Consider the following 12,639-nt stretch of genomic DNA (forward strand, 5'->3'; position numbering starts at 1 on the left):
TCTCTCAGTCTGCATGTGATGACATCTTCATTTGGTTTGTGTCGGGCTCAACTATCATGAGCATGGCCTACATGAGTTTCTGAAGTATATATTCTTGGGTTTAAATGTCAAGTATTTGAAACTTGGAATGGAAGCATCTGGATCCACCTGAAAATTAGTAGTACTAGTAGTTTATCAAGATAGTCTTATTGATGGTGCAGTTATGTACTTTCAGCTGTTCCAATCTAAATCTTGTGTTTGGGACGTTGGTCTAGAAGCTATCCACGAGCTTCTCACTAAGAGGGATTCTATGTTTGGTTTGACATCCAACCATTATTTTTTCGCATTTAAAAGCCCTTCCACCGTGAAAAAACAGAAGCCATAAATAGTTGCTTCAAGCTGGACTTGCGTTTGTGGCAAACTCATTGCTAAAGTAAACAACACTACAACATTAGTGTGTCTGGATTGTTCCTTCTTTGCATTCATCGTGCGCATTACCATTGTGAGAAATGAGCATCACTGTTTTAAGGTTAATAGAGTTAACCCGGATGACATTGTTAATAGAGTTACTTTTTGATAGCGGCCACCCCAAAATTTTTAGTCTGGCTCCGCCACTGCCCTCATCGTATCATTTCCAACTCCTTTTTTTTTTTTTTCTTTCTTCAGACACAGGGTATAAAACACACACAACACATATACTATAACTCTCTTCTCTTCGTTGTAAGTTTCTTCTCACACAAATCACGTTTCTGTCACCCAAAGCACACCTCTCTAAAGTGTACTATCACTTGCCCGAGAGGGTTTTGAGGCAGTACAGATACGTCCAGACCGTCCCCAGACATCCGATCGATGTTGTACAGCTGCCACCGTCTCACATTGTCCAGGCGTTCGTCGACTTCCGCACTCAGACGCTTAAGGCGGCCGATTGGGGTGAGCAGGCAGGAGAGGAGACATGACGGATGGCGGATGGCTATGTCCTATGGTACACTAGGGTGTCTCACCCTCAGATCTTGCCACCTCTTCCAGGAGATCTTCCGAGGCCTGCAAATGAAGAGCAGATCATTGCAGAGCAGTGAGAGCGGTATGAGGCGAGAAGCTCGCCTGACACCTACGATATGGTTAGCGGTGCTGTTGCCTACGCTGATGCACAGTTGGGCTAGGATGTCATGAGCATGACCCCTTAGCAGTAGTTTCAGGCCATGACCCATATGAGGGAGCAGATCGCGCCGATCTTGACTAGGAGGCGAGGTCAGAGGCCGAGGAGGAGGCACCATCAGCAGGACCAGCAGTAGTTTTTTTGATTTTTAGGACTTGTGTTTTTAGTTTTGGTGTTTTCATAACATTGATTTGTATATTTGTTTTTTTGATGACATTACTTTTAATTTCATGGAATTTTTTACTTTGTTTAATGTATAAAAATGTTGATTTAATTAAGTTGTGCATTTGCGCCAATATTTTTTTGTTATTTGAAATGAATTTCAAACGTTTGTGTAACTTGAACCAAATGTCGGTTTGATTTAATTATGGATAATTGTAATAGATATTGTATTTATATTGTTTATGTCCGAGTTTCAATGTTGTATGAATTGTTTTGCCTTTCGAAATGATCTGGTTTAATTACAGGTAAAAACTGGCCGAAAAAAGGCTTGGAAATGTTTTAGAATGATGCAGAGCTCACTGCCAGCATTCAGATTTCCTCGGCAGTTAACTGCCAAGGGAGTAAAATCGTATTTTACTGGTGTGGCACAGCCTTATCACATGAACAACAATTCTCAAAAAGTATATATGGTTGTTGAATTAATTGAAATGATTGATGTCTGAATGTGATGAAGATCAGATCCCTTGTTAATTAGCTTCCACTCTCACACACACGCCTCATCAGCAGCTGTCGGTGGTACCATTTTAGTCAATTATTTCTCTAATTTCGTAGTTACACTGTCACTTTCGCCATTACTATATTTTTTATACATTCATTTACAGCTATTACACATGCACATAGTAATAACTATAAAACAAACCAAAAACTTTGAATGTGTAGAGAGAGAGAGAGAGAGTGTAACAATTATTTTGTTCTGTGACTCTTTCTCTTTCTGTCGGTCAATTAGATTGGATCCATCCAAGTCTCTTTTATTAATCTTCACTTCATTGTCTCATCAATATTCATTCCTTGCTTCAATTGGGTTCCTCTCAATTCTCTCAAGATCTTATCTTTGAGGTAATTCTTTTGATGCAATGTTCTAAAGTTTTTGATATAAGTTTTTATGATAATTGGATAAGTTAACACAATGAAAAATTTGTTTTTTTTAGTTCAATTTTTGAGGTCAATGTTATTAATCTTGAGCTATGATAAAGGGAATTTCCCATTTTTTTGTTTTGTTTAAGTTTAATCGGTTAAATTTCATGGTTTAAGGTTATACACTCATTTGATTCCATCAAATTGAGAGTTCAAGAGATCTAAATTTTTATTTTTTTTTATCCATTTTGCAAATTGTTGATGATGCTTGTTGGAATTGAAGCTTAGTGATCTGATTTACTGTTTTCTTATGCAGATCTGAGTTGCTTCTGAAGTGGATTGAGAATCTGAGAAGCTGCTTTTATTGAGAATTGGAAAGTGAAAAAAGTGCTTAAAGTGATGTGTGTAACTTGTTGAGTTTGAATTACTATTTGATTCCTTATTAGCATCTGAGAAGAGCCAAGTAGGAGACTATGATGGACTCAGAAGGAGAAGCTGGGGTGAGTTTTATTTTAATTTGAATTTGAATTTATCACTTGATTTCACTCAAATAGTTTAAGAAGTAGTTGTTTGGGATGGAGTTATTATATATTGATGTTTACTGACAAATTTTGTTGCTGCTTGTAATACTCAGGATAAGCCGATGAAGACGTTGGGTAGCAAAGTCTGCCAAATTTGTGGCGATAATATCGGCAGTGCTGTTAATGGCGATCCGTTCATTGCTTGCGGGGTTTGTGCCTTCCCTGTTTGTAGGCCGTGCTATGAGTATGAAAGGAAAGATGGGAATCAGTCTTGCCCACAGTGCAAAACTCGATACAATAAGCACAAAGGTAAAATAAGGATAAAAATCTGTGTATATGATAATGTTATTTTCAATTTTGTTAAGCATATGGTTAAAGCTTCACAAGACAAACAAAGGTTTTGATGTGGTGACGATATGAAGTTTTCTTGGTAGCAAATCGACCTTTTTGATGCTAGGTTCTTATTTTAGTGAAAATATGTTCTTTTGATTAAAGAAAAATTTCTCAATGAGCATATTGGATCTTTTATAGGTATGTTAGGCTTTAAACTAAAGTCACTTAGCAAACCCTTTAATAAATCAAATTCAGTTTTTCATTCTTGGAATCGAATCAATCGATGAAGGAGAGTGTTGGGAGGTGCATGTTGTGCCGCTACCAATACCGATCTGTGCCATTGCCTTTTACTCATGCCAAATCACTGAAGTGTATAGATGGTTCATAAAAGAAATTGTTTACATTTTCTTACCCATTCGAACTGCTTGATCTATAATACGTGATTAGTTCTTTGACTTAGGAGACTGGATTCGTAGTTTTTAACTTATTCTAGTTTGGTCGGTCTACATAGTGCAAACTGCAACCCAAAACCATTTAAATGCTTGGATTAATGTAAGCTAATAATTTTGTTATTTTCCCTTTTGTTTCATCAATAAAATTGTATTCCTGCAAGATGAATATATCAATGTACACAACGTATTTTTCATCATAACATGTCTTCTGTTTTCCTCTACCATTTTCAAATATAACTAGTAATAAGCATGCTTATTTAATTGATTTCAGGTAGTCCTGCAATTCTTGGAGATCGTGAAGAGGATGGTGGTGCTGATAATGATGCAAATGACTTCAAGTACAATTCAGAAACTCAGACCCAAAAGCAAAAGATCGCAGAACGCATGTTGAGTTGGCAAATGGCGTATGGGCGAGGTGAGGAGGTTGATGCTCCACATTATGATAAGGAAGTTTCTCACAATCACATTCCTCGGCTAACCGGTGGACAAGAGGTTGTTCAACTAGTTTCCTCTATAATATTTTTTCATAGTATCAATTTGAACATATAGTTCCCTACGGATTTTGAATTAAATGTTCTTTGCTATATCTTCTTTTTCAGACATCTGGAGAATTATCTGCAGCCTCACCTGAGAGGATGTCAATGGCATCTCCTGTAAATGCTCGCGGAAAACGAGTTCATAATCATCCATCATATTCGTCTGATCTTAATCAATCACGTAATTCCCCTCACTTTCAAACTATACACATTCTCATATAGTTTCGTTTTTATCTGATATTGATTTAGGTGTTTCTTTATATTCCCTATGCAGCAAACATCAGGGTTGTTGAACCAGGATTGGGTAATGTAGCTTGGAAAGAAAGAGTTGATGGCTGGAAAATGAAGCACGATAATAAGAATACTGCTCCAATGAGCACAGGTCAAGCTACTTCTGAAAGAGGAATAGGAGATATTGATGCCAGTACTGATGTTCTTTTCGATGATTCCTTGTTGTGAGTACTTCTATATTTTTCAATAAGAATGTGTGCTGTTTCATTTCTGTTGGAAGCCTCATTGCTACTAGCTCTTTTGATATCAGTGATACTATTATCCTTTTCAGCAGTTATGAAACTCATTTAGTAATATACCGTGACTGATAAATATGTTGTAAAATTTTCTTTTGTGAATGTGTAATAAATAATCAAATTTGTTCGATTGTGTCTCTTTTTTATGAGCACAATGCATATCTTTTGTTTTTAGGCTTCAATACTTAACACTTTGTTTTGATTAGGAATGATGAAGCTCGACAACCACTTTCGAGGAAGGTTTCTATTCCATCTTCTAGGATAAATCCATATCGTATGGTCATTGTTCTGCGGCTTGTTATCCTTGTCATTTTCTTGCACTACCGAATTACAAATCCCGTACCCAATGCTTATGCGTTGTGGTTAATATCAGTTATATGTGAAGTTTGGTTTGCCTTTTCTTGGATCTTGGATCAGTTCCCCAAGTGGCTTCCTGTGAACCGTGAAACATATCTGGACAGGCTTTCATTAAGGTAGGCCCTTGAGTTTTGACTCTCCTTCTATTTGCTATATTATAAGGAAATCATCTTTGTAGTTTTTCTTTTATTATGATAATTTTCCATTTATTTAATAGTTAGTTTTGGCAAACTTCTCCACAAGCACTTGCAGGAAAGGAATAGAAATATTAAAAGAATCTTTATCCTTACGAGTATTTGTAATATTGCACAAGTTAAACGTATTTTTTCTTCATCTCAATTTGTTCATAAACTTTCTCATTGAACTCCTTCATAAATTTTATAATGCACTTTTTTTAGGAAATACATATACATTTGTTTTATATGAGAAACTTTCATACGATAGAAATTGATCCAAACTGAGCCATAATTGATTTGAGTTGCAGATATGATCGGGAAGGAGAACCTTCACAGTTAGCAGCCGTTGACATTTTCGTCAGTACTGTTGATCCGTTAAAGGAGCCCCCAATTGTGACAGCCAATACTGTACTATCCATTCTTGCTGTTGACTACCCAGTGGATAAGGTCTCATGTTATGTCTCTGATGATGGTGCTGCTATGTTGACATTTGAAGCTCTTGCCGAGACATCAGAATTTGCAAGGAAATGGGTTCCTTTCTGCAAGAAATATGAAATTGAACCACGAGCACCTGAGTGGTACTTTTCAAAGAAAATTGACTACTTGAAAGATAAGGTCCAAGCATCATTTGTCAAAGATCGTAGAGCAATGAAGGTAATGAAGATTGACAGACTTGCTGCACATGCAAATCGATTATATTTTTTCTTCTGTCTTGGCATGCATTTGTTTGTGATACCATAAGCCATGCCTCTTAGCACTTACTATCATCTTTTAATGATTATTTCTTTTTGTTTCACAGAGAGAATATGAAGAATTCAAAATTCGTGTCAATGGACTTGTTGCAAAAGCAGTGAAAGTCCCTGAAGAAGGATGGGTGATGCAAGATGGTACACCTTGGCCTGGAAACAACACCAGAGACCATCCAGGAATGATCCAGGTAGTTCACTTTATTAATTTATCTTTTTGTTTGGTTGAATTCTCATGACAAAGATAAAATCAAACGATTGTGTTGTCTGCTTCATTCACTAGATTTTTTCTCCACAAAAGTTTCATCTACCTAGATGGATTAAATTTTTAGAGGGGTCAACCTAGGTAATATTATTGCCTATCGTTTCTAGCGTTTACGCTTGTGATTTTTGGGTAAAAAAATTGTTCACTACTCTTGTAGATAATATTTATGTAAATTTTCGACTTTCTGACAAATAACAAGTTCTATGCTATGAGTTTATTAAATTTAAGTTAGGAATTTGAGGAAGTTGTAAGCATTTAATATACTAAATTCCTTTCGCTATCTGCAGGTTTTCTTGGGCCAAAGTGGAGGACTTGATACTGATGGTAATGAACTTCCACGTTTAGTCTATGTTTCTCGTGAAAAGCGTCCAGGGTTCCAACATCACAAGAAGGCTGGTGCCATGAATGCACTTGTGAGTGGCCATAGAAAATTCTGAAGTCTTAGGGACTTTAATTTTATTTTTATTTCATTTAATATAATTGATAGAATATAAATTCAATACTTCCCTCACCATTTTCATTTACAATTTTTGAAAAACGATTCAACATTTTTAAGTAAATTTGAAAAGGCCAAAATAATGTTTCCTTGTTTCTGAAATTGTATTTTCCTTGCTAACTTTCTATATTTTCTCTATCACAATTATTCACCACATGGGTCTTCCATCTCCTTGTTAGCAATTTAAAATGAAATAAATTTTAATAATGAAAATGTTTTTTGTAATTAAACAGGCCCTTACTTTACTCTATACGTGTACCTGACTAACCATTCGTGTTCAATATTTGTCTCAGGTTCGTGTATCAGCTGTGCTTACTAATGGACCTTTCTTATTGAATCTTGATTGTGATCATTACATAAACAACAGCAAAGCCTTGAGGGAAGCTATGTGTTTTATGATGGATCCCAACCTTGGAAAAAATGTTTGCTATGTTCAATTTCCACAGAGGTTTGATGGTATTGATAGGAACGATCGATATGCCAACCGTAATACTGTTTTCTTTGATGTAAGTATCTTACAGGATATTCATCTGATTTCTGTTAGGTTTTAGGTGAAAGATTATTCATAATGATATTGAACTTCATGAAGAACGAGTCACCCCTTATTGTAATGAATCACCTATCCCAAAAGATTAAGCTATTAGGTGAAAGACAAATGTTTTCCCTCATGCAAGAGCCCTTTGGGCTTAAAGCATGGGGAGGAATTTTATACACCTCCCAGTATCACTTCGGATGTACGCATTTGGAAAAAATGAATTTTATGCTGTCAGGAAGTACACTTCTGGACAAAATTTGGTGTTCCAAAGTACACTTCCGAATTTTTTTGTAGTTTTTTAGAAATGTTAAGGTATTAGGGGAATACATTATACATGAATCGTTCTGTATCTAATACTTACTTTTCCCATCTTGCCTCTTTTTGTACAGATAAACTTGAGAGGGTTGGATGGCATTCAAGGTCCCGTTTATGTGGGTACTGGATGTGTCTTCAATAGAACTGCTTTATATGGTTATGACCCTCCTATCAAACCCAAGCATAAAAAGCCTAGTCTTGTTTCTTCACTTTGCGGTGGAGATCGAAACAAGAGCTCAAAATCTAGCAAGAAAGACTCAAAAAAGAATAAATCTAGCAAGCATGTTGATCCAACTGTGCCCGTCTTTAGTCTAGAGGATATAGAAGAAGGGGTGGAAGGTAATGCTTGTTAAATATTTTTACCTGCTTTCTATATGAATTTCACTTTCTTTTAAAAAGAAAAAGGAGAAGGAGGAAATTATAATTAGTTGAAGTGACACTAATGACATTATACGATTCTCCCCTCCGAGGGTATTTGAACTCTGTCCCTTGAGGTTACTAGGTCAAACTCTTACCACTAAGCTTCCATCTAATGGACAAGGTTCATTGATAGTTCTACCTGTTAAAATATTTTTGCCACTTGTAGTTGTAGGATGATTATGATATCTCTTGTTATTTCGTTGCTAAAAAAGAAGGGTATAGCGCATAACTTTCTAGAATTTGTGGAAACTCAAACTTCAATTCTTAGTTATATGTGAAATTAGATATACCTTGTTAACCGTCCTCATTTTCCTGATGATATAGAAATTCTTTGTGTATGCTTTATTCATCAATTTATTGAGTTGTTTTCAATTTATTTTCCCGTTTCTTAACTCAACCATTTTATTTAGGTGCTGGATTTGATGATGAAAAATCACTACTCATGTCACAAATGAGCCTTGAGAGAAGGTTTGGTCAGTCTGCTGTTTTTGTCGCCTCTACACTTATGGAAAATGGTGGCGTTCCTCAGTCTGCAACTCCAGAAACTCTTCTCAAGGAGGCAATTCATGTTATCAGTTGTGGTTATGAAGATAAATCAGAATGGGGAACTGAGGTACAAAACAGAATGGCGCTAATCCATTACCTTTGATGCTTTTTTATGTTTGTTGTTCAGTCTCGTCACATTTTCAGCTTATTACCAACAGATTTGTGAATTAAGAGACCAAAAGTCCAATGAATTAAACTTAAATATGGAATGGGCTAGATAATCCTTGATAATATGGATATTTTACATAAACGCATCCATGTGTATGTGTCTTTAGGATTCAAGCCATACTTGAAATGGAACTATGCTGGCTCCAGAAAGAGGGAGTTTTGGGGGTAGGGGGACGGACTTGGCAAAAGCATGAATTACAGAATCAGTACAATGGTGTCGTTTTAGTGTTTACTAATATTTTTCCGTCTTTATACTAGAGTTGATAGGGATGCTTTAAAACCTTTGGTTGAGAGTCCCACTTTTGGTACTTGGAAAAGTGTTATATGTGCGAGACATTTCATACTTCATAAGCTGGTTTTGTAGGTTTGAGGCCCAACCCAAATTTTAGGATGGTATCTCTTGGACGTGTGAGGGTGTGTTGAGTATCCTATATTGGATGAGATGTGACCTGAAGAACTGTTTATAAGTGAGAGAGAGATCTCATTTTAAAAGCTAGTTTTATAGGGTTTAGTTAGATCCGACTCATTTTAAGAACTTTCATATTCTAACCGATGTGAGATTTCACTTGAGGCACGCCTTTTCCCGCTTTTTTCTTATTGACTTACTAAATAGAGGAAGAGATGAGGGTTAGCCTTGATCCATCCTTTGCCCGCATAACCAATTTGTTTTGTTGAACTCCTCTTAATAGTCACTATTCATAGGCTTGGGTTTTTTCACTCTGAGAAAAAAAGTAAAAAGCTGATTTAAATTTAGTATGGCAGATTTATTTTTTCGGTGTCTCAACCATTCTTTATGCATTAGCATTTCTGCATTATATATTATGGGGGTGTCTGTAATATTATGATTGTTAATTACTGTAAAAGTATGATGCATTTGCCCAATTATCTTTGAAGATAATCATTATTTGTCTTATATTCCACAGATTGGGTGGATCTATGGTTCTGTCACAGAAGATATTCTTACTGGATTTAAGATGCATGCCCGCGGTTGGAGGTCTATATATTGCATGCCCAAGCTTGCAGCATTTAAAGGTTCAGCTCCTATCAATCTTTCCGATCGTTTGAACCAAGTGCTTCGATGGGCTTTAGGTTCAGTGGAAATTCTACTAAGTCGACATTGTCCCATCTGGTACGGTTATAGTGGAAGGTTAAAGTGGCTTGAGAGGTTTGCGTACATAAACACCACTATCTATCCAATCACTTCCATTCCCCTTCTCATGTATTGTACCTTACCTGCCGTCTGTCTCTTGACTAACAAGTTCATTATTCCACAGGTTTGTGATTTCTTCTCAAACAAAATATAGTATATGATTCATATCACTCTTGGTAACATATTTAACTTTTTTTCTCTTTCATTTCGCTTGCAGATTAGTAATATTGCAAGTATATGGTTCATATCTCTCTTTCTTTCCATCTTTGCAACTGGTATCCTTGAGATGAGGTGGAGTGGTGTTGGAATTGATGAATGGTGGAGAAATGAACAATTTTGGGTTATTGGTGGTGTTTCAGCTCATCTTTTTGCTGTGTTCCAAGGTTTACTCAAAGTACTTGCTGGAATTGACACAAACTTCACTGTTACCTCAAAAGCTTCAGATGAAGATGGAGACTCTGCAGAACTATACATGTTTAAATGGACAACACTTCTCATTCCACCAACAACTCTTCTCATTATAAACCTTGTCGGAGTTGTTGCAGGAATCTCTTATGCTGTTAACAGTGGCTACCAATCATGGGGACCACTCTTTGGTAAACTTTTCTTTGCATTTTGGGTGATCATCCATCTCTACCCCTTCCTTAAAGGTCTTATGGGACGCCAGAACCGAACGCCAACCATCGTGGTTGTTTGGTCCATTCTTCTTGCATCCATTTTTTCACTTTTATGGGTTCGAATTGACCCTTTTACGACTAGAGTCACTGGTCCCAAATCTGAGATGTGTGGAATCAACTGCTAGAGAAAAGAAAAGCTGGCAGATTGGATAACTTGTTAGTTGCCACTCAACTGTTGTGATTGTATTGCAATTCTTTTGTTTACAGGTTACAGTTTCTTTTATATTTGTTCATGCATGTTTAATTAAATTATGTGCAGTTGATGGACTACTATACAGAAGAGAACAAATTAGAATCAAATTATTTTTAAGGTTGTTATTTTTTGTATCTATTTTGAGCATATCTCCCTTTTTTTGGGAGAAGCTGTTTATTGTTAAACTATTCATCAGAAAACCGAACATTCTTGTAGTATACACATCTCTGCTATCTTACAGATTTTGTTCTTATTTGGTTTCATTAACACCCTCATACTCACTTTGTTATATATTTGATATAATTTTTTATCATTCTGATATTGAGCTTAACTTTTATTGAAAAAATTGTGGAAATAAATATACCTTCATCAATTAATTAAGCCTTTGAATCTGGGTCCCTGAGTTAAGCCTTTCATTAACAACTTTTCCTAGATTAGTTTTTGTGAGGAATTTTGTGTGTGAAGATTTGAAATTTGAGCAATCATAATATCACATTCTTCTCAAAATTTAATTAATTGTTATATTAGTATTTTTCTCCTTTGAATCCGGGTCCTTGAATTCCTTTAATCCTTATCTCAAACTATCCACCCTCTTTAAAATCTTCAAAATTTAATTACTATACACTGATGATAAAGAATCATAGAAAGACATCAAATTATAATGGATTTTTAAAGTCTGAATGAATTTGAAACAAGATTTTCACTGCATTTTAGGTAGTGTCTGTATACTCTCAAGCATATGGAAATTATTGAAGAAGTTCCCCCTCCAAAGTACGAAACTTGTGGAAAATATTTGACAAGACAGTTTATTACATTTTAGGGTAAAGAGGTAATATTAATCCAGAGTTCGATCATGATGTAAGTAAATTCTAATTTAAAATTGTTTCGCCGGTTTTTAATGACTAGATTCATGCACTTCTGATTGTGGAGAAGAGGGAAAATCCAAAGTTCGAACACTCGTGCAAATAATGTCCTTCATAGTTATCAACTATGCTGCATTTATGAGACCTATCTTTTTTTCCTTACATCATAAATATTAGCACAAGAACTATAAGTTCTCCTCAATTTGGCCCCTTATAATTATGTCACGGCTCAATTTAGTCTCAACAAAAAATAATATTCAAAGTAATCTTTGATATTTTTATATCGAGGACAAATTAATTCATTTGTTACACAATGAGTCAGACATTAATTTATCTTACGTATGAAAATATGAAAGATTAATTTTTATATTACATTTTGTCAGAGACTAATTTGAATAATTTTTTTATGAGGGACCAAATTGAATTTCATTTGAATAGTTATTTGACGCATATGATGTAATAAAGACATGATAAGCTATAAAATATAATAAAAACATAGAAAGATATAGATAGAACAATAGTTTCTCTAAAAAAAAAATCGAACAATAGCTATTTTATCATGCTTATGTAAATTTTTTTGATACACATTTTATGATGAAATGATAAAATATAAATCATATTTCAATGATAAATTTACCCTTGTGAAACAATTACAATATTTTTTTTCAAATTATTTTATAATATTTTGTAAATTAACAAAGAATAAATATGTAATTAAATATTTTTATATAATTGAAAAGAAAAAAAAATCATTGAGCCTTGACATCCACTTATTCATTTTATACTTGACAAAAAAAAAAAAAAAAACCTTATATCCCCCTGACAGGGACAATGTATTACTCCCTCCGTCCCGCAATAAATGACCTGTTTGAAAATGTGCAATTTTGACCTAACTTACTTTGACCATATTTTTCTACTAATATACAAAGATAAATAATATCATATAAGATGTCGTTAGATTCGTCTCGATGAGTATTTTCAAAATATCAAATTTTCATAATTTTTTCCAATATATTATTCAAGATATTTAAACTCAAAATTACGCATTGGTATGCGTAATTGGGTCAACTAGGTCACTTATTAAGGAACTGAGGAAGTATTATATGCAGGTTCGGGTTCGAACTCGGATACCCCATTTATTCACCTTAAAT

At 35.0% G+C, this 12,639-nt stretch overlaps 1 protein-coding gene across 2 annotated transcripts; it reads left to right on the forward strand.

Moving 5' to 3' along the window:
- Positions 1–1,890: 1,890 nt before the first annotated feature.
- LOC11443809 (cellulose synthase A catalytic subunit 3 [UDP-forming]) lies at positions 1,891–10,865 on the forward strand. Of its 2 annotated transcripts, XM_003599148.4 has the most exons (15): positions 1,891–2,194; positions 2,529–2,712; positions 2,847–3,042; positions 3,790–4,010; positions 4,118–4,235; positions 4,329–4,509; positions 4,788–5,054; positions 5,423–5,768; positions 5,914–6,051; positions 6,413–6,538; positions 6,915–7,127; positions 7,546–7,810; positions 8,302–8,504; positions 9,529–9,879; positions 9,973–10,557. In XM_003599148.4, the coding sequence occupies exons 2-15, from the start codon at positions 2,686–2,688 to the stop codon at positions 10,555–10,557; spliced, it is 3,237 nt and encodes a 1,078-aa protein (XP_003599196.1). In that variant the 5' UTR covers positions 1,891–2,194; positions 2,529–2,685. The 2 variants fall into 2 exon arrangements, with proteins under 2 accessions (XP_003599196.1, XP_024635369.1); XM_024779601.2 differs by lacking the exon at positions 1,891–2,194 and having other exon boundaries at positions 2,686–2,712; positions 9,973–10,865.
- The last annotated feature ends 1,774 nt before the right edge of the window (positions 10,866–12,639 follow it).

This window comes from Medicago truncatula, chromosome 3 (assembly GCF_003473485.1).
Source record: "Medicago truncatula cultivar Jemalong A17 chromosome 3, MtrunA17r5.0-ANR, whole genome shotgun sequence".
NCBI classification, from domain to species: Eukaryota; Viridiplantae; Streptophyta; class Magnoliopsida; order Fabales; family Fabaceae; genus Medicago; species Medicago truncatula.